Source organism: Octodon degus, unplaced genomic scaffold (genome assembly GCF_000260255.1).
Source record: "Octodon degus isolate 3935 unplaced genomic scaffold, OctDeg1.0 scaffold00246, whole genome shotgun sequence".
NCBI classification, from domain to species: Eukaryota; Metazoa; Chordata; class Mammalia; order Rodentia; family Octodontidae; genus Octodon; species Octodon degus.
The window spans coordinates 2,449,451-2,472,028 of record NW_004524822.1 but is presented as its reverse complement, the minus strand read 5'-3'; the positions used below and the strand labels follow the sequence as shown (position 1 = coordinate 2,472,028).

At 38.1% G+C, this 22,578-nt stretch overlaps 1 protein-coding gene across 1 annotated transcript in view; it reads left to right on the top strand.

Annotated features, from left to right (window-relative positions):
- The window catches only part of Syne1 (spectrin repeat containing nuclear envelope protein 1), a 564,055-nt gene that overhangs the window by 209,323 nt on the left and 332,154 nt on the right, over positions 1 to 22,578 (top strand). Inside the window, 13 exon segments of the mRNA XM_023706255.1 lie at positions 3,438 to 3,534; positions 4,106 to 4,308; positions 6,218 to 6,382; positions 6,856 to 7,008; positions 8,183 to 8,326; positions 10,891 to 11,064; positions 13,760 to 13,918; positions 14,563 to 14,727; positions 16,657 to 16,791; positions 19,096 to 19,254; positions 19,469 to 19,677; positions 20,265 to 20,373; positions 22,130 to 22,294. Coding sequence (XP_023562023.1) covers positions 3,438 to 3,534; positions 4,106 to 4,308; positions 6,218 to 6,382; positions 6,856 to 7,008; positions 8,183 to 8,326; positions 10,891 to 11,064; positions 13,760 to 13,918; positions 14,563 to 14,727; positions 16,657 to 16,791; positions 19,096 to 19,254; positions 19,469 to 19,677; positions 20,265 to 20,373; positions 22,130 to 22,294 — 2,037 coding nt within the window.

The window sequence follows — 22,578 nt, the reverse complement described above, 5'->3', positions numbered from 1 at the left end:
TAGATTGTGGGTCCCTTTTCTGGTCATTCCCTAAGCTTCATTGCTTCTGTGTATACACAGGTAGAGTAAAAGTTTTGTCTAGGAATATCTCTGTATCTATTTACTTTTTAAAGATTATGCAGTGTGTGGGGGAAATGTAGGTAATCCCATACTAGATACAATAATAGCCCTCCATTCATGCATCAGGTTGCTCTGTGACCAGGATTTCTATTTACATATGGTGTCATGCTTAAGAAAGGCAATTGATTCCATCAGAGACAATAAGATGTGCCCCCTAGTATATTTGCAATACAAATTTTCTCATAAAAGAAATAGCAATAGGGCATCTCTGTCCTGTACTCTTATGCTTGCTTAAATGCAAATTCCAGATGGCGAGTTGATAAACTTTTAAAATATAAACTTAGTAAAACTTGATTCGTGACAGGGACTCAATAATGGCTGCTCTTAACTATTTGTTGAGACTGTGCCTTTACTCTAGTTTCTTAGAAACATAGTCTTGCTGCTTTTACATTTGATTTTCTAAGTGGTATGTTAACAGCATGTATGTAGAAAAGAAGATTTAACTGGTTTACAGTTAAATTTTTCTCTAGAGTTGGGAAATTTGACCAGCAACTACCTCTCCAAAAAGGTAAAATCTGGTATGATGAGTTATTTTATTAATTTGTCGTTATTTTGGAAAAGAATGCAAATCCATTTTTAAAAATGTGAAGCAATTACATTAACCCCTTGAATATTAAATGTAGATGGATAGGCATTCATATTTTCAGGTTTAGCAGCATCAAGAGATACACTCTGACCCAGTAGTTAATTATACAAGAACCATTCTTTATTCTTACTACTTAAAAACAGCCAATCAGATTTAAATAGCTAATAAGACTGTTTCACCGGGTTAATTTTCTAATACAATGGTGTTAATAATTCTTTTTGAACTTCTCCACAGACACAAAGAGAATTGTTATTAATGATAAAAGCTTCTGTACATCCTGCCTACTCCATAAAGTTAGAGTTTAGAAAGTTGCTGATTTCAAGCTGATCTGTAACTTTCACTGTTATTTGTGAATTCTTAATCACCGTTTATACACAGCATTTTAATTAACATTTCCTAAGATTCTGATCCTCTAGTGAAATAACTGCTTGTCATACATATTTCTTTTCCACGAGGGGTTTGAAGGTGCTTTTTTGTTTGACAGATTTAATCACTGTGGGATAGCACATGTTTCATTTGCCATGCAAGCAGACCTGTAAGCTGGGCATGGTTTTATCCAGTGAGGACCCTGGAGAAACCAGGGCCTTGGATGTCCAAGTCACGTGCTCCGGTGGCACAGTTGGTTTGATGTGGAGTCCGAAGTTGAACCCAAATCTTTCTAAATCAGAAGCTCTGGTGTGCAGATACTGAATTTACTGCCTAAATAGTCTGAATTTTTTGCTTCATAAGACCAAATGACTGATGAAATACCTAACATCCTTGTGAACTAAACAGTGTTGTACACACAAATACTAGTTTTATTTAATAGGGGCCTATTTTGTAGCATTTTATTGTTACGTGTGGTACCCTAGCCATTCCTTCTATCTATGCCCCAGGGGCCACATGTCGTAGGGCTAGAGGAAATTGTTGAAGGCTAGCCAATAGGCACAGAGAAGTGTGTTCAAATTATGGTTTAGGCACTATACCACCCCTGTAACATTATGGATAAATTAATTTTTAGAAGACTTAGTCTTTCCTGAATTTATTTTAAATTTTTTCTTTGTTATGAGTACATGTTTGTGGTACATAATGATCATACTCCTTGCGGGGAGTTGGTGCCTGTACTTAATGTCTTAATTCTGTTTTCATTCTTTTCCTCTTCTTCTTCTTCTCCTCCCCTCCATACCTAGGTCCCCAATAATGAAAATAATAATAATAATAATAATAATAATAATAATAATAATAATGTTTATCTTCTTAGAAAGTTAACTGCCAAGTATTCAAAATATGAAAACACAAAAGTATTTCAATGAATCCTGAAGCACTTTTAAAATATTCCCATCCCCCTAGCCCTCGGACAAACAATGAATCTGGAAATAAGCTATTGCTATTTAAATTCTAGCAAAGTGCTGTTTCCCTAATTGGACAGTAGGAAAAAGACATAAAACTAAGTAAAGATTTAATCAGTCTATTATTTTCTTACTCTAGTCTCAAACAAAAGGGATAAAATTGAATTTATTGAATAAGGCATTAATCTGTAACTCACAGCTTTCTCTATTCACTGTGTCCCTGAAGAATATAAGTAAATGATTTAGAAACATGAAATGACCTGCAATGTATGCTACAGAATGCATTCAACTTTTATCTTGAAGCGTAGTGAACATCAATAAACTCTATGAATGTTTATGAAATCACTATAGAAACAGCTTCACTTCTGTACACAGCCTTTTGTACCTCCATACTAAGCACCCTCAGCCTAGCATACAGGACCTCATCTAGTTTTCAAAGGCGAACTTTACATGTTATAATAGCCATAACCTATCAAGTACTCTAATGGATTCAGAGAGTAGAAACTCATCATTTAAAAAATACTGGAGCCTGGGGAGATAGCTGAGAAGGATAAATGCCTGCCTGATAAGTAGGCTCTGAGTTCAATCTCCAGTAAAATAAATAAATAAATAAACAAATAAATAAATAAATAAATAAATCTGAAGAACCTTTGGTGATATGTTAACTATAATTGTATTAATTTTCCACATTGTGTGTCAGTATAACCCTTAAAAAGAAGATTATTCTCAATTTTGAAATTAGCAATAATAAAATATATCCAAGGGTGTTTCTGTATGTTAATTTCACTGTCTTCGTTTTCTGACAGTCATACATATGTAAATCACACACAGATGGATGGATCTCTATATAGCATATCTTGCAGTTTTTCTATGCTGGGTAACTGAACATGATACCACTGACAGCATGGGTGTCATGCATGACTATTTAGATTTTTCTACTGAGTTTTTATCTTATGGACACCTCACATACTCTGTCATTTATTTAAGATCTGCAGTTCCTCATGGAAGTCACTTACCAGGACAAGCATTCAGAGAATGACAGTCTCCCACAGTTCACACACAGTGGCAAGCTAAACCATTCCTCCAAATTCAGTGCTTTCTAAATATCAGGCCCAAGTTCTTTGGAGAAGGTTCTGTCTTTCCAAACAGCAAATTCTTGGGTGCTGAAGTGGCATATTGTCTCAGTCTCATGCTGAGTTAGAAATGGCAGGATAAAAACAATTTGTATCATCAGAACGTTAGGTTATATGTGGCAGTGGAATTAATTATCTGCTTTCAAGGACAGTGAGGTTGACAAATTTGGGTAAAATTGCCAGGTGCCTTATATAAAATAAAGTTGATTTTGGCATTTTCTGCAAGCCTAATGTTTGCTATTATCTAACCAACCATTTTTCCTTTTCCAGTCTTTTATAGAAAATAGCAAGTTTTTTGATCAATATGAAGTAACCTACAAGATCTTAAAACAGACAGCTGAGATGTACATTAAAGCAGACGGTTCAGGTAAGACCCACTGCAGAAGCTGTTGCAGTGTGGACTGCAGTACAGTTTACACCACACAGGCATCTGTATGAGCAGGTCAGTTTTATACTCTGTGAAAACCTTTTGTGACCATGCCAGTGACCTTGACGAGAACATGGTAGACTCAATGCTCTTGGGTCAGTCATACGAGAGAGAGAGAGAGAGAGAGAGAGAGAGAGAGAGAGAGAGAGAGAGAGAGAGAGATCTTGAAGAGACCAAACAGGCATTCATCTGTCTAAATTACAATTTTCAATTCTAAGGATTAAATGCAAAAAGGCAATAAGTTGGATATTATAATCAAGTAGGTGAGAACCTAAAAAATTTTGAAGACACAATTTGCAAAGTTCACTTATTTCTGGTTTACAAATATGTCTGTTGAGGATGCTCCAGTGGCGTCATCGTTGAGCACATGGTACTCATAGAGCAAATATGGCTGTTGAATTTGTTAGCATTTGTGATCAATGCTATCACGTACCAATGATAACACCATAGGCAAAAGTATAGTGGATTTTAAGCACAAAGTAAAGATTGTAATTTGTCTTCTATGTTTCAGTGGAGGAAGCTGAGAATGTGATGAAATTCATGAATGAAACCACCGCTCAGTGGAGAAATCTCTCGGTGGAAGTCAGGAGCGTGAGGAGCATGCTGGAGGAGGTGATCTCTAACTGGGATCGCTATGGCAACACTGTGGCTAGTCTTCAAGCTTGGCTAGAGGATGCTGAAAAAATGCTGAATCAATCAGAAAGTGCCAAAAAGGTAAGTTTGTTTCATGTAAAAGCAAAATCATGATATTAGTTTAAAAAGGAGAACCTTATTTTTTAAAGAAAAAATAAAAATAATAAAAACAGAGTTTCAACACAGGTTTGTAGGAGAGTTACAATAATTTATACATTGTGTATTGTTGTCTTTGTAGTAGTTATTGAGAATACAAGACATAAGCATGATATTTTGTTCAAACAGTATTAACACAAACCTTTCTTACATCATTGTTCACAAAGAATATTGTATGTTTGTAACTGTGACTCAGATTTCACTTTGCCTGTTGTTCTGTTAAGGTTCTGTTAAAGCACTTTCCTGTCTGATTTAGTGTTCAACAACTGCATATGAAAGAGTAAGGACAGGTCAGTTTGGCAGATCAGCCAAATCTAGCAGGCAGCAGAGGGCGCTTTGCTTACACTCAGGTCTTTCAGGCAAGCCGGGTGTGCAAGGCCCCATTCTGGGTAGATTTTCTAATTCAAGAGGATGAAAAAATCTTGGATTCCTTAGTACTAAATCGGTGTGATAACACACGATTTGAATAGCTGGACTATATTCTTTCGGATTTATCAATCCTTATTCAAGGTTTTCATTCTGCAGAGAATTCCTTTTTCCACTTGTTACTAGAATATATGTATATGTTAGTGTTTATGTCACATGTAAATACTAAATGAAATGAACCGAGTTGTGCATTTATTTCTTAATGGAACCCCAGTATTTTCACATGGAAAATCAACTTATGCGTAAAAGGTGGAAATATCAAGATTCCATAAAGAAATACACTGAGTATGTTAGAATGAATTACTGCTTACCACCCAAGAGAGACTGATCTTTTGTTGATCATACAATCAGGTGCATCCCTTTTTGATGTTTTATCATTCTTTATTCATATATATTAAATATTATTGTATGACTAAGGATGGCATTAACCACGTACTCGTATAGATTTAGGCTTTTCTAATTAGACCCACAGTGCTCTAGTAGGAGTCATGCGTGCCAATTTGACCCTAAGGAATACAACCACCAGAAAGAGCAATGCTTTTATCTTTTTATGCAAATCCTTCCACATAAGCTTTATGAAGTGAAGGCAAAAGATTTATATGATCTGAAGAGAAACAGCGTATGGCTTTATGAAGTGGAGTTTGAACTATCTTTGGTTTCTCCTGTGATACATGTGTGAGCACATGTATTTAATTTGAAATGAGTTCATAAGTGCATATGCTTAAACAAGTAAAGGACTTTATTCTATTAAATGATCTTATTTTAAATACTTAATTTTTATATTTATCTCCAGGATTTTATTAATTATTGATAGTGTAATATATATAATATATATACACACATATATTCAAATTTTTATGTCAAAAGCAACTAGCCCCAAATTTATTTGTTAAATCTTTAAGAAATTTCTCTAAGGTATTACACTTCTTATGGGAGCCTGTAACTGGCATTTGCTAGCCTGAATACTGTGCACAAATCTCTGACACCGACAACACTACATGGGTCATTTTCATTTGTGAATTGGAAATAACGAATGATCGTCATGTTTTGTTTCAGCAAAAGCTATAGCATAAATGTTCTTATAAAAACACCCACAGCTGCACACAGAAGTATACTGCTATAGTCCCAGCCCTTGAGAAGTTGAGGCAGGAGGATCACTTGAACCCAGGAATTAAGGGCCAGCCTGGGTAACACAGGGAAATCTCATCTCAACAAAAAGAAAAAGACACTCAGGATTTCTAGTTCATGTTTTTAACTGGTTAAAATTTATGTTTTGAAAGGGATTTAAACTCTCTTAAAATTTACATGAGTTTTAGGAGACAAATATTTATCCTAATGTGGTCACATTTATATCAGTTACTAATATTTGGCTTATGGTTTACAGAAGTGTGCATTCCTTGTTGTTTAGGATTTTTTCCGAAATTTACCTCACTGGATTCAGCAGCACACTGCCATGAATGATGCTGGAAATTTCCTAATTGAGACTTGCGACGAGATGGTTTCTCGAGACCTCAAGCAGCAGTTACTACTGCTCAACGGGCGCTGGAGGGAGCTGTTTATGGAAGTCAAACAAGTACGTCTTTCAAATCTATGTTCCCTTTAAATGTGGATCTGTTTTAAATGTGGTGGCAAACAGTCTACTGAGAGACAATCTTACTTTCATAGCACGGGCTTATTAAGGCAGAATATAGAAGAGTTCAAAGCTGGTCTTTTTTGTAGCTGATTATTCATTCTTTTCCATTTGTAATGAAAGAGAAGAACAGAAGTGTGAAGTCTGATTAAAGATCACATTGACATATGGCATCTACTTATATGAGTGGTTTGCTTTTCAAATCACAGTTCTTCATTTCTATGCTGGTTCTTTTTTTTCCTTTCAGAGTAATTGGACTTACTTCAAACTTATCTAAAATAAGCATCAGAAATTAGAGTCTTTTTTACTGTATAACAATTACCAGGAATATGAGACTGTCGAAACGAGGGCTGTAGGTTTCTAGCGTCACAGCTTAATGGCTTTCCAATGTTGCTCCTCCTACCTCTCCTCAACAGTATGCTCGAGCCGATGAGCTGGACAGAATGAAGAAAGAATACGCAGACTGTGTCTCTGCACTCTCTCATTTTGTAACGGAAGCCAATAAGAAATTTATTGAGCCCTTAGAAGTCTCTTTTATCAATGTCAAGCTGTTAATTCAAGACTTAGAGGTAAGAGGTGTTCGATCACAAAATGAAAACCTGCTCTTGTGAAAATAAAGATAAGCAGGATTTCCCAGATCACTTAAAAAACAAAAACCTGTTTCCACATCCTCTAAGGAATCACTTTGACAGGCCTACATGGCCCAAATCATGCCTCTCATAAAAAATACAAGTAAGCTTGAATTTTTTAAAAATGTGTTTTGATCATATGAAGTAACTTCAAAGATACTTTTCCAGTTCATGTCTTTCTATATTATGCAACATTAGGAAAAATTACAAAACATTACAAAAACCAGGAGACATCTATAGATAGTGCTTCCATGTGACACTTCAAACAAGAAAGGATTTCTTGGATGAATTGTGGTATTTATACATTCTGAAGAGCATTCAGTTTATTAAAAACAGAAATAGTGGAAGAATATTTAATAACATAGAAAGATTTTATAATACGTAGTTAAGTAAGGAAAGAAACCACACTATCATCCTTTTGTTTTTATGAATGTGGAGATATCCACAGAAAAAAAGCAAAAATGATGTAAAGATGAGACATTGGTTTTGGTTATTCAAGAAACTACATTAGTTTAAATTGTCCTATCACTACCCTTAGTTTATAAGTTTTATGCAAAGAAAACATGTTACTTTTTAAAGAAGATTTATTTTATTTTTAGAATCTGAATTGTCCCACACTATTAACAGAACTTTATTTGATACACTATTTCTCTTCTGTATTGACATATGCTTTGAAAGTGTCAAGGTTACTCCATCTAATCTTTATATTATTTCAAAGCTACTTGGCCATTTTATTTGTATGTAGGGCTATGGAGTGAATCCTGGGCTTTGAAACTGAACTATATCTCCAGGCTTTATTTTATTTTATTGGAAGTTCTTGTTAAGTTGCCCAGGCTAAGCTCAAACACTTGACATACCTGCCTCAGCTTCCCAGAGTGCCACTGTGCCCAAATGCTTCCAACTTTTTAAAGGCAGTTGAGAAGTTTATATTTATTTATGTGATGTTCCTTTCTATTAGTATACTGACAAGGCAATGATCAGAATCTCTTAAAGTTTATTCAAGCATAGAATTTGTTGATGTGTGTATTGATTTTGTTCTGCTTCCTGTGGAATCTTGAAATTGAAAAGAAGGTGTCATGTGTTAATTGAGCTGTGGTGGTGATGATTCATGCAGGACATGGAGCAGAGGATTCCTGTAACAGACGCTCAGTGCAAGCTGATCACAAAGACAGCGCACCTCATTGCCAAAGAAAGCACTCAAGAGGAAGCTAATGAGATGTTCTCGACTGTGTCCAGGCTCAAAGAGCAGCTTACCAAGGTATAGAAATGCCTCAACGCACACCACGTTGTGTGACACCAATGACAGCTTGCCCTGTGCCTCATCTATCCCATGTTTACTTGTCAACAAGTCATGCTTTTGATTCCCAATGCTGTTCCTCATTCGGTGACTGTGTCATTTGATAACTTTGTCATGAGCTTTAGAAACAAAACTATGATACTTGTACCAAATACTATCTCGGTTAGTTTAGAAATTCAATAACTATTTTTATATAGAAAATAGGTATTGCTTGGGGACATTTAAATGAAATAAAATAAGGAAGAGGAAAGACAGAGGGGGGAGGAGAGGGAGGCGATGTATTTAAATGAGAATTTATCAAGATTGAATATAACCAGCATTTCAAGCTTATTTGAATTTTCTGCTAGCATAGTGACAGGCAGTGGAAATCTACCCTCCACACCTCAAAGAGCTCACTGTGGCTTGAGGGCTATCCAAACATGCCACTTCTTCACAGGGAACTAAATGGATACGCACAGTAACCTTAGGGCTTTCCAATTTTATTGAGGGATTTTCTTTAAGGCCTTTAGAAGTTCTTTTGGGAGCTTGTATCTATGAAAACTTGAATTTTAAGAGAATAATATTACTTGCCACATCTACTTAGATTGGGTAATTAATTTCTGGTGAAAGCAAGGAATAGTTAGATAAGTGAATAGAAACATTTTATAATTGGAAAACAAAAGAAAGAAATCTTTATTTTATTTTACTTTTTATTTATTTGATATAAGGTCTCACTATGCAGCTCAGACTCATAGTGATACTCCTGTTTTCAGCCTCCCCAGTGCTGGATTTCAGGCCTGTACCACCATACCCAGACTCGGTCACCACTTCAGCACGCTGCGGGGACAGGGCTGGCACAGCATGTGGTACCGGGGATCGAACCATGGTCCTTGGGCTTGCTTAAGCAGGCACTTAGCCCACTGAGCTATCTCGCTGACCCCAAGAAATCTTCATTACAGAGAGAAAAACATAGAGTCAATAACAAGCAAAATCCATAGTGGTGAATCAATGAAAAGCAATAATGAAAAAAAATGCAAATAGTCAATAAAAAATATGCATTAGAAAGTTTGTTTTCAAATAAGTTTACTTTATCGAAGTTAGAATTATTTGTAATTTAATACTAATGCACAATAATGATAGTACTGGCTACTAGCACTATTTGTTAATAACTCAAAAATCTACATTTTCAATTTGGAGATACTTAACCAACCTGTGGGCTCATATCTGGACCTGCAATTCTTAGCCACGTAGAGCAACTCAGGGCAACTTGAGAAGGCAAATTGTGCCTTTCAGCACACCTTACCTATTGTTTTCTTACTGCTTCTTTGGGTGTAATTCTTTCATAGGTTTTCTATTGCACCCAGGATACACTTGAGTAGATTTTCTTGGTTCTGTTCAATCCAATTGTAGCACAGTGCTATTGGACTAGGGCAGTAATTTTCTTCTGATGCATTAGTTCATCATTCCAGCAATTCTAGGGCATAAAAATGGGCCGGCAGCTATTATTTTTTTAATTCACAAGAGCAAAATGTTTTCCCACAAAAACTTGCATCAAAAATAATTTTTGCACTCTCACTGAGTATACGGCACATTGTTGTCTTTATATTTTTATGTAAAACAAGGAATGGTCTCACCAATAATGATTAACTTCCTTTCCTTAGTTGTCTCAAAGTACTACTTGGTTGGAATAAAAAATAGTAGTAACTAGAAGCAACTGGAGGTAAAATGAGAAAGGCTTGGAGGTGCTTGGAGAGTTACAAGTTCTTGGAATTCAGAGTAAGACTGGTAGGGCACACATTTCATGGAGCTCTTTAACTCCACTAGCTACATCCTCATTATGAAAATGTGCATATGTACTAGAGGACAAGGGACAGGTTGAGCCATTTCAGATGAGATCAGGTGTGCATTCAGTATGCTATGGCCATAGGCAGGTTAGGCCATTTCAGACGGGGGAGACGTCCCCTAGCCTGAAAGCCTCCATGATTAAGTTGGTGTACAACACTTATACTTGGGGTGAATAGGAAGTTGAGAGGCACACTGCAGTGAAACCCAGAGTTGGAGAGATGCGGGAGAGGATATAAAGGTCTGCGACAAATGGGTCAACATGTTTACACATTTATCTGGACACAAGGGTCAAGTCAGAGAGCTTGTGAATATAAAGCCAGAGGACACAGGTCCATGAAGATATAATAATAATCCACGACTGTCTAGGTCAGATTTCAAGACCACGTAAAAATGAATTGCATGTTTTAGGAAGAGAATTTGAGGCCATCTGCCTCACTAACAATCATTTAAAAGGGAAAGTGCTATCCAGATGGACTCCTTGCATGAATTTTCCTTAGAAAACTCCATAAGCACTTGCTTCTCTCATTGACAGTAAAGTTTAAAAATATAGAGGGAATATCAATAAAGAAATGTTCTTAGACATTTGTAAGCACCAAATGACCATGTCACTAAAGAAAATGTGCCTGAGAGCTATGACCTGGATCTCAAGCTTATTAGCACTTAATGACTGTGATGAAACTTTTGTCTTCCTATTTTTAAAGGTCAAAGATGGCTGCTCCCCACTCCTGTATGAGTCTCAGCAGCTGTTGATTCCACTGGAGGAATTAGAAAAGCAGATGACGTCTTTCTATGATGTACTTGGGAAGATCAATGAGATTATAACTGTTCTTGAGCAAGAGGCACAATCTAGTGCCCTTTTTAAACAAAAACACCAGGTAAAAATATCCCTTTCAAAGACATAATTATTTTAAAGCACATTTAATATGATGAGATGTTGTTTATAGTTAGAGAAATTCAGTTAAGACAGAACTACCTTTAGAATAGTGAAGTACTAGTAACTCAAAACAAAAACACACATCTTGTGCGAAGACGAGAGCTTGTCCTATGTCGAATTATTTCCAGGGGGTGCTCAAGCTGGGCACCTAGAGAAAGTGGGCTTATAGGTGTCTGCATCTTGGCTTCCAGTTAGGAAGTTTCCTGATCTTAGAACAAGAAAAGGACCAGTTTGTGTGCAACACCTACCTCTCCCTTCTGTGAACTGGCAGTGTTGTGGCTGACAACATCGGGAAGCCTTTCTGACCATCTGTTCTGTGCGTCCCCACACATGAGTTCTGATTGCCAAGTACAGAAGGTGAAAGTTCACGGTGACTCTCTGAACATAAGCAGTATGTCAGAGAAGGAGAGCCAAGCTCGCCAGCCTGTCTTTTTCATTATTTTTTTAATGTATTTAGTACAGGGTCTACAGGGTCTCACTACACAGATCAGACTCATAGTGATCCTCCTGTTTTCAACCTTCCAAGTACAGGGATTACAGATATACATCACCATGCCCAGTCTCAGTGGCTGTCTCAGAGTGCCCCTGGGGGGGCGGGACCACCACAGTAGGCCCAGGGATTGAACTCACTAGTCTGTCTTGACACAAAAAAAGCACCCACAATAGAAGGAACTTTCAGTATCCTTTCTGCTTTGCAGTCATTTAATTTCTATTATTGTCTTTCTACCAATGAGCAGAGCCCACAAAGAAGATTAGTATAAGTAAATTCCCATTTGTGATTTTAAAAGAAGAGAAAAATACATTTTTTCCATCTTTGTTGCTTCTTTCTACATACAACTTTAGGCATCATCTTCTACCCAACGATGAAATTGCTAATTTCATTTTTAAAAGGATTTGTTCCTACATTTCTTGATTGATTGAAAACATAGGGATTGATGTGGTAGTGAGATAGATAAATGATAGATAGATAGATAGATAGATAGATAGATAGATAGATAGGCAGAGTTTATATGTATGTTCGTGCAATAAGTAATTGATTTTTTTCTATCTCTAATGAGTATCTATGACTTATGTTTTATAAGATCTTTTCTTTGAGTCTGGGAATAGATCATTTCAATCAACCATAAAATTCTGGAAACGTCTTTGGTATGGAAGTCATGATTCATGAACACATCTGCATCCATAACGGCCTCATATTCAGTGTGCCACTGGTTGACGTATCTAGCTGCTTTATTACAAACAAACCCGCCCATCCTATGAGGGTGGAGTTAGTGGAGAGAATGCTGTCACAGCACTCACTGACAGAGATTCGAGAAAGCAGGCAGGTTCACTTAGCAGAAAAAGTGGAGCTCTGAAATGAGCCACAGATATTCAAACTGAAGGTCTGATACATTGTGAATTATGAAACCGTGTTTAACTTTACTATGCTTATAAAAATATGAAGGTGATTATACATAATAATGTACATTCAGTAATGAGTAACATTATTATTTCTATTTATAGTACCACAATGAATATATCACCAAATCTCATTCTGTGACTTATTGCACTGTGTAGTCCTTTATTTTATGATACGATGCCATATTCTACCTTCCTAAGTTGCTGTAAATTACCATAACAACCATGCCATAACTAAAGCAATGCTTTTATTAAGTATTGGTATTTAATAAGAGATTTTTAAATGAAGTTACCATTTTGTCTCCTAAGTCCTCAAGAGGAAAACATGTCTCTGTCCTGCTTTGCAAAACAAAGCAAAAGCCTTGCTGTTAATGTTAACATTTACATTACCAAAAATGGCATCCAAATGAGCAGTTTGACATATTTTTTTCAAAGCTGCCGAAGATGTTGAAATACAAGTGGTATGGATTCAAGATACAAATCTGCCTTAGCTGGACTGGTTCATTTCCCCTCTGCCAAAGTTGCTAGGATACAAGGCTGCCAGTGGGGGTGGGGGGCTGTCAATCACCACTGCATCTCAGACTGCAAATGGGGTAGGTGCCCATCTTCCCCAGACCTGTTGGTTTGATACGTTTTTGGTGGGGATAATGACGATGATCTGAAGTTTACTGTTTCATTAAAAAGACTGATATCTTGGGGAACTATAAGAATTCAAATATTATCAACTTACCATACATAAATAACATATAATTTGCTACATCTGACTTAGTGAAGTGTGTGCTGATGTTAATTTTAAATAGTCTGATTAAACCCTAATATGTAAATTGATTGTGTAATTGTTCTCTCAAAACAACATAGGTCTGTGAACCAATTGGCAGCATAAGAATAGATGAAGAATAATTTTTGATTCGATTCTCTGTCATTCTTTAATGTTAGTAAGACCTGCATAAAGTATACAAAAACTCAAAAAACTCATTTTGACATTTAAATGCCTTATATAAAAAGCACTGACTTCAGTGATTACTTAAAGCTAAATTCTTTAGAAATGTTCCTCTGTGTGTATGATTTTACAGATTGCTGATTGAAAGCCTATGCAATGTTATTGTTTGTGACTACTTTTCCCTTCCTTCCTTCCTTCCTTCCTTCCTTCCTTCCTTCCTTCCTTCCTTCCTTCCTTCCTTCTTTATTTTAATCTCTGTGGTCTAAACATTAGTATCATGGATATCCTTTCTTTGTAGGAACTGTTAACTTGTCAAGAAAGCTGTAAGAAAACATTGACACTCATTGAAAAGGGCAGTCAGACTGTACAAAAGTTTGTGACCTTAAGCAACATATTAAAGCATTTTGATCAAACCAAGCTACAAAGACAGACTGCAGACGTCCATGTTGCTTTTCAGGTAACTCGCTCTTCCTGGCTTTACAGTTGCTAGTTCACAAAAATCCAAAGATAAACACAAGTACGCATCATTTGTTTTTATATTTTCTGCTAAAACACCTTGACTTCTAGTATATGAAGAACAACCATTTTCCTACTTTTTCTGATATTAGTACTGAAAAGAGTTAATAAATTTTATCTTAATGAAATATCTTCCACCCAAGTAACTTTTTAAGCTTAAAAAAAGATAATGCTATCTGACCAAATCATGCTTTCAGTTATGGGAAAGTTGATCGCATTGTGATGACAGTCAGCTCACAGTAGCCTTAGTTTCTGTCTGCAAATTCAACCACCTGAGGTTCAAACATGTTTGGAAAAAAATTTTTTTTATTATACTAAACACATGCAATTTTCCTTTCTTATTATTATTCCCTAAACAATATAGCATGACAACTATTGATGTAGCATTAACATTGCAATAGATATTCTAAGGAATCTAGAAATGACATACAGTGTGCAAGAAGGCATACATTGGTTACACACAAAGTCCAACCCATTTTGTATAACAGCCTTGAGTGGCTGTGGATTTTGCTATTCTTGAGGGATCTTGGAACAACACCTCCCCCCAGAAGATACCAAGGCATAACTGCATTTTTTAATATCCAGAGTATGGTAAAGAAGACTGGAGATTGGAAAAAGCATGTGGAAACCAACAGTCGCTTGATGAAGAAATTTGAGGAATCTCGGGCCGAGCTGGAAAAGGTGCTGCGGGTTGCTCAGGAGGGCCTGGAGGAGAAGGGCGACCCTGAGGAACTTCTGCGGAGGCACACTGTGAGTCTGCCCTCCATGGCTGTGGAACCTGGGGTGTGGATGGGGGTGTTGAAGAAGAAAATAAAAAGGGCATTGTGAACCAGTGTTGGTGGGGGGTAAAGTGGGGTGGAGAAGGGGTGGGCACAGGGACTTGAGAAGTAGATACTTTGTGTATGAGAAACTCAAAGAAACAGTGGACAGAAACTGTTTAAGGCAATTGACTAGCTGACTTACTCGAGATCCTCATAAGCACCTAGAATAACAGAGTCAGGATAGTACAGGTTGTCCAAATTAGTCATTGATTTCCTTAATTCAGAAAGTGTTATATAATCACAAGTTCTATTAAATAGACCACTTGAGGTAAGGGGTCATTATTGACATTTGTTTATTTATATGGTTGTACTGCAGCACATATCCAGGCTTTTTACAGTTTTGTTCTTGTTTATTTTGAGGCTGGGCTCAAACTTGTAATTCTCCTGTCTTAGCCTCCCAGCACAGTGGGATTACAGGCTTGCAGTATGAACCACTGCATCATAGGACTGATGTAGTGTCCCCTGAAGTCTTTATTCAATACACAACATGAGTCACTTCATATTTGCTGTACTTGTTTAAGTAACATTAACACAGAGGACATTGGTGATATATGCAGTGGTATAGAGAGACAATCAACATTCTGAAAATATTGTGTTTTGAACTGTTTTACCTGAGATTTCACTGGCTGCTTGTATAAACCACACTTTCAGGAATGCAGTGAATTCAGGGTACAACTTTCTAAACTCAAGGTTTATGCTTACGATCACAAAGCTCAAAGCACCTCCTCAAATGTATCCATTTCTACAGCGGGATATTTCTGTTTTGAGTCACTGTTGTTTCAAAATTTCTCTGCACGCACAGTCCCAAGTGTGTGAGAGCTAGCCATGGTGCATACTTGTGCACAGGTATCATCTCAGTCCGCTCGGTGGCCATAACACAGTGCCTTCGACTGGAGGCTTCAGAAATAGAAACTTATTTTCTTAGAGCTCCTGAAGCTGCAATTCTGAGATGGAAGAATGAGAATATCAGAGTCCTGGTGAGGAGCCTCCCTTTGGCCAGTATAGGGATGCCTTTTTTCATGCTTGCTTGCTTGCTTTCTTTCTTTCTTTCTTTCTTTCTTTCTTTCTTTCTTTCTTTCTTTCTTTCTTTCTTTCTTTCTTTCTTCTTTCTTTTTCTTTCTTTCTTCTTTCTGTATTGGGGGTCAAACTCAGGACCTTGCTCTTGCCAGGCAGGTGCTTATGCCACTGACCTATCTCCCCAGCCCCTTCTTGGTCTTTCACAGAAGGAAGAGAGCTCAAGGTGTCTTTTCCTACATGGGCATGAATTCTAACACTAAAGTACCACTTTCATGACTTCACTAAACCTAATTACACTGCCATACACAAAGGCCCCGTCGCCAACTACCATCTCACTTGAGGTTAGGGCTTCAGTATATGAATTTGAGGGGCCCCAATTATAATAATATCATATATGTCTCCAGCATGCATCAGAGAGCTCTGGTTCACTCCCCAGTGCCAGACAGTGGGAAGGGCCAGAAAAGAAGGGTTATGAGGCTTAGTCATGGCTTTTATCCTGCTCTCTGACTTTGCCAAAGAAGAACCAAAACTCTATCACTGTAAATGAGATTTTAGGGTCTCCCATTGGCCTTGCAGAATATTTTAACAAAAATTGGAAAACTTCAGGTTTTTTTCCTAAAATGTGCAAAGCACTAGTTAAATGTAGATATGAAGAATTTCAACTCATAACTATACATATTTGTAGTTTATTTCTGGAAAACATAAAAAGAAAGAAATTGCCTGGAAGTTCTGACAAGGATAGCAGATAGTGGCTAGGAGACCCAGCCAGGTGTGCTCATGTTGGTATTGCCTTTTGGTTTTCGGGGAATCTTACCTGCTCTTGTTCTGTCCTCCACCACAGGAGTTTTTCAGCCAGCTCGATCAGAGGGTCCTCAACGCTTTCCTGAAGGCTTGTGACGAACTCACAGACATCCTCCCAGAGCAGGAGCAACAGGGGCTGCAGGAAGCGGTCAGGAAGCTGCACAAACAGTGGAAGGTGGGCCTGGCACCCGGGAGCATGGGGAGCATGGCGTCCTGGGTGAAGGCTCAGAGCACTTGGGAGCTGGAGGCAGGCAGAGCGGAAATGGAGAAATCCATGCAGTGTTCCCATAGCTCCTTCTCCACTACAGAGAAAAAGTGGATGTGAATGAAACATGAGCAGTTTTGACTGAATTATGTTCTTCCAACTTTATGGTAGCATCAGTTCTATCATATTCAAATACTCAGTTCTTTTTGTTTGCTTTGGAACAGATGTGGAAAAGTCATTAATTTATTTAAGCAACCTTAGTGAACTCTTCTTAAGGGAATAAACCATGTTAGGTAAACTATTGATATACATTTTTGCTGTGCTCAAGAATTTTATGATCTCAGGTAGTAATTGACAGAAAATATAAATAAAAATTCAATGATGAAGAAAATACTTCTTTTGCCACAAAGAGCTTAGAGTTCAGTTAGGGAGATAATTTGTTGCAAATAACAGAGGCATAGGGGTTGCCAAATAAGTCGGCAGATTAAAGCACCTGCAAGCAGGCACAGAGGCCGGGAGTTTGATCCCCAGGCCTGGCATGCTGGCCCCGCCCCCTTGGCACGCTGCCCGGGCAATTGAGACTGAGCATGGTGGTGCGCGCCTGCAATCCCAGCTCTTGGGAGGTTGTAAATAGGCCGGTCACTACGAGTCTGATCTAGTAGTGAAACCCTGAACACCCTGTAGACCCTTCCCTAAAACGCACACACAAAAGAAGTATAATATATAAGAAGTCCATATATAAACATTACACTTACCTGGGGCTGCGGAGATAGCTCAGTGGAATAAGTGCTTGCCTGGCAAGCTCAAGGTCCAGAGTTTGATCCTTGGTACCACTAAAAAATAGATATAGATATAGATATAGATATAGATATAGATATAGATATAGATATAGATATAGATATATTTACCAAAGCTTTGAAAGAAGGAGGTGGACCTACCAAGAGAATGGAGAGGAGTGAATAAAGAAACCAAGGTTGAGCTAGGACCTCAAAGAAAAAGCAGAGCTGTAGGCGTAACAAGAAGGGAAACCACAGCAACCGAAAGAGAGAAGGCAAGAGTGGCAGTAAGGCAGGCAGGGATCGTTCTGGGCTCTGTGGGAACAAAGTGTCATGTGCCGGGAGTAACTGTGGGGAACAAAGCTAGTCCTGGCAGGAGGGCCCACTTGAGATGACCTTGTCAGCATCCGTAGGCGGCACGCTGCATCACTGACGTCAGTGGGAGCTGCTTCTTGAGTAAGGACAATGAGGGCTCTCAGGAGGTGACATTTCCTGGCATCGTATAAAAGAGTCTTGGGGTTTGGAAGATTGGCAGCTAAAACTCCCTCCATCCGGTTGTGTTATTTTCTGAATTTTTAAAATCTCAATAACGTGGGCTAAACATCATTCTTGTGTATGTAGGAAAGACACGTACTAAATTTGAAAATTTGTTTCTAATTTAAAAAGAAAAGATTCTTAAAGAACCCAAACATTCTAAGATGGCTTGAAGCTTAGCATATAGGAAAGGTAGAATGCAATGGAAAGTTTTTGTCTTATTTTACGCACACATCCATGAAACTCCATGAATGTCTCCTGTTATAGCCTTTCTAGGGCCCTGTTGGAGTTTTGTCATCAGTCACCTTACTGTTCCCCTTAAACAGAATCCTTTAAGTTCCATTGGACACAAGTTGGCTGAAGTTAATCAAGTAGATCACAAAAATAGTAAGGATGAAGCTTACTCTTATATCACAAAGGAAGAACATAAAAGCTATGCACTGTTTGAGTGTTTGCTTACTTATTTTCTTTCTGTATGTCTGAAGAGAAGAGACACAGCAGTTGGTCAGGTACCCTTGGTATTTAATCCTGAGTTTTGTGCCTACATTAGGAGTTTTTAATAAAATTTTCTCAAGTTTTCCCTTTTCAAATTGGAAATAGCTCTTGCCATTGCTGCGTCACAGGTTGTTAACAAATCAGGAGGGACCCATTCTTGTAAGAGGGTGTGTAGCATCAGTGCACCATTTAAATGTAAGTTCCCACCTTAGCTTTCCCAATTCTTCCAGAACCTTCCTGGTGTGATCTGTAGAAGAAAAACATTAATTTTGTGCAGGGCTATTAGGAAAATTAAACAGAAAAAATTGCTACAAAACTGCAATTAACCTCATCACAGGACTAGGGGCAGTCAGTCTTTAGAAAAGCTCAAAGAACAAGGAGAATATTTTAGTCTTTTTGGCACTTCCATTAGAAATGTACGTCATCAGGAGCATGACTGTGCTTTGCTGGATCTTTCTGTGAAATGCAGGACCTTCAAGGAGAGGCCCCATATCATTTGCTGCACTTGAAGATTGCTGCAGAGAAGAACAGATTCTTGGCCTCGATAGAAGAATGCAGAGCGGAGCTGAATAGAGAGACCAAGCTAATGCCTCAGGAAGGCAGTGAAAAACTCATTAAAGAGCACCGGGTAGGTTTCCCACATCAAGAGCACCATCCCGCAGAGGTGCACAGTTGTCTGAAAGATAGAATGGAGTATATCTTTAGTTTGAGTGTAGAAAAATAGTTCACTTATTGTCCAGGGTTAGTCTATGGGAATCTTCTATTCGTTTTTCTATGAAAATGTAAATAAAGGTGTGATATGGTTTGTTGTGGAGATTATAAAAACATTTATTGCTTATTAGATTTTCTTCAGTGACAAAGGTCCTCATCACCTCTGTGAGAAAAGGTTACAGCTCATTGAGGAGCTGTGTGTGAAACTCTCAGTCCGGGATCCAGTAAGGGACACACCAATGACCTGTCACACAGCTCTCAAAGATCTCAAAGCTGCCATCGAGGCCACCTATGCAAAGCTGGTGCAAGACCCAGACAAGTGGAAGGACTATGCTAACAGGTGACTTGGGGCTTGTCTCCAGGGAAGGATTCAGTGTCCTTGAGTCCGCCTAGTTCGGAGATGATTATGAAACAAGAAATGAGAAATCTTTCATGTCATGCCATAAAAAAAGTCAAATTGTCCAATCCCACCTGTGTTCTTGTACAAAAATGCTTCATTTATTTAAAATGATGAGTTTTAGTCAGAAACAGGGTAAGCTGATTCAGATTTTCTTTTGGGGGCAGCATTCGGCTAATCCCTTTTTCCCTGTTTGTCTCACCACCCACGCTGAAGAGTGCAGCATCTGTTTCTTTGGTTTAGTACCTCATCATGGTGGACATGGTTGATGGACCTCAGGCAGTCCCTTTTTTTCCAGAAGCTCAGGCCCTGGAAAACATCTTTGTTCTCAGCTCTTGCCGAGTTCCTAAGCTCAAAGGTGGCCACCCTTGCTCCAACCTTTATGTTATAAGGTTTCCAGAAAAATGTGTGAATCTATTTGGCTATCACTTGATTTTCTCATTTCCGTGTGTACATTCATTAAAAGAAAATATAGTCTCACCATTCTGCTATTTTCTCCCTTTCATAAGGAAATGCTTGCATTCTTTCAGATTTTCTGAGTTCTCATCTTGGGTGTCAGCCAAGGAGACACAGTTGAAGGGAATCAAGGATGCAGCCATTGGTACTGCCAATCTCAGCGAGGTGAAGTGTGCAGTGGAAGTAAGTTCTGGGCCATTGCTACTAGGGACAACTTTCCAATAATAATAATAATAAAAAAATGTTGGGCAGTGTAAACGTTCATTTTTTCTTTCTCTAAAACAAATTGGTTTCTGAACTTTGTTGTAAAAATAAGTATCCCCTTATTTCTGTGGAGAATTCTAGGTTTTTGGATTTTTTTGAATTGCTAATTGCTCTGACAGTGTCATGTCCCTTTGTATCTCTTGTGTCGTTAGCTAATGCTGAGAGAAAACTTATATGCATGGGGGTGTAATGCCATGGATTTGAGAACTGTCACAGAAGACAAGAACACTGTGTACTTTTGTGCAAGTTTTCAGCCATGCTAAAGCTAGGTCACAGAATAAACAGAGAATTGGGCAAGACCTGTAAGCTTTCTTTTCCTGTCCTATTCAGTTGGGGCTGACTCAGTCTTGGCCTTTGTGAGCAGAGGGACAGGCTGATAAACCCAGCCAGAGTGGCAGAGCCTCAGACCTGCGCACAGCTTGTGTTCTGTGAGAGGCACTCAGAGATCCTTTCCCTCTTTCCCTCTCAGCTTGGTCTTGATTTGTAGACACAAGCTATTGTGAAAACTCTCTCCTTTATTATTTTTAACCCTTGCTGGCCACACAGCTCCTGTTAAGAAAAACATTCTTTTTTTTTCCATTTCAATCCTCTAAGTTCATTTTATTTCCTATTAAATTATATAATCTCCTTAAATGCTGGAGGTCGTTAATACATCCTACTATATATTCAAAAGGATGTCATTTACTACTGGTACTATCATAGTACCAAGCATTTCACATCTTATAAGACAGAGATCACCTTCTTCTGGAGCCACCAGTTTCCTGGCTGGCTTACATTTATCGTGAGACAGTCCTGGGCACCACTAGAGTTTGGAAACCACTGCCCTGGCCTATTCAAAGGGACTGTAGAAGGCCTGGGCTGCTCTGTGACCAACCCTGCAAGCCTGAAGGCCTAGAGCTGTTTCAGCATTGTCTTGGCTGGTAAACACTCCCAGCTTACATTAGTGTTACAGTCCTCTGCATGCAAATCAATGTCACAAAAGGGTATTGTTTTCTAAAAGCTAACAAAGATGAGGCTGTGTGCTGGGGATGGTGGTGAACCCTAACCCTAACCCTAATCCTAACCCTAATCTTAGCAACTGGGAGGCTGAGGCAAGAGGATGGGCTCTAGGCCAGCCTGGCCTCCATAACAAGAGCCTGTGTCAATAAATAAATAAATAAATAAAAATAAAAAGCAGGTAATGTGTGTTAAAGAAGTTTTAGTGTGTCCATAAAAAATATTCAAGAAGTAAACTCTTCAGTAAAAGAAGTTAGCTAACATAAAATAATGAAATATACGAAAGGACTATCATCAATTGTCAAAAGATACCATGTTTCATCCAGCTCATGGAAAGTGAGGTAATAAAATAGAGAGCTGTAATTCCTAATTTTGGTAGCTCGCATTCTTAGTACCACTGGAAGCACCTTTGAGGATACATTTATACAGATCTAAATCTAATCATGAATGTGACGTTTTTAAGTGAAGACAGCACTGATTTCACACATTAGCTTTCGGCCCCTGGCACTTCCTTCTTTTTAGCATTTGCAGACTCCTTATAGCAAAAAAAAGAGTAAAAGCAGCAATTGCTCTGCCGGCAACTGAAGGGGTCTTATCTCTACCTACAGACTCTCTCAGGTGAAGTCCTTTCCTGTTATAAGGTCATGATTCACAATTGCACTGTGTTCTCTCATTCCAGGAGATCAGAAATGATGTGACCACAAAAGGTGAGACACTTAGCTGGCTGAAATCCAGGCTCAAAATTCTGATGGAGCTTTCTTCTGAGAATGATGCCCAACAGCGAGGAGACGAGCTGGCAAAATTATCCAGCTCCTTCAAAGAACTCACGGCTTTGCTGTCTGAGGTGGGTCAGTTCCTCACTCTACGTAGATGATTTTCTTTCCTTTGGTTACAGTTTCACAAATGACTTGATAAAGTGACTGTAGTTAAAATAGTTTGGCAAGAATGCTTATTTATCTGAAAATTATTGGGCAAGATAAGTAGAATATTTAAATTAAGTTCAGTATCATTTTTTAAAATTTGTTTTAATGAGAAATAAAGATGTACTAGCAATAAAACAGTTTCAAAATAGGCTGGTAGGACAGTTACAATAATTAATATGTTGCATATTGTCTTCATAGTAGTTAA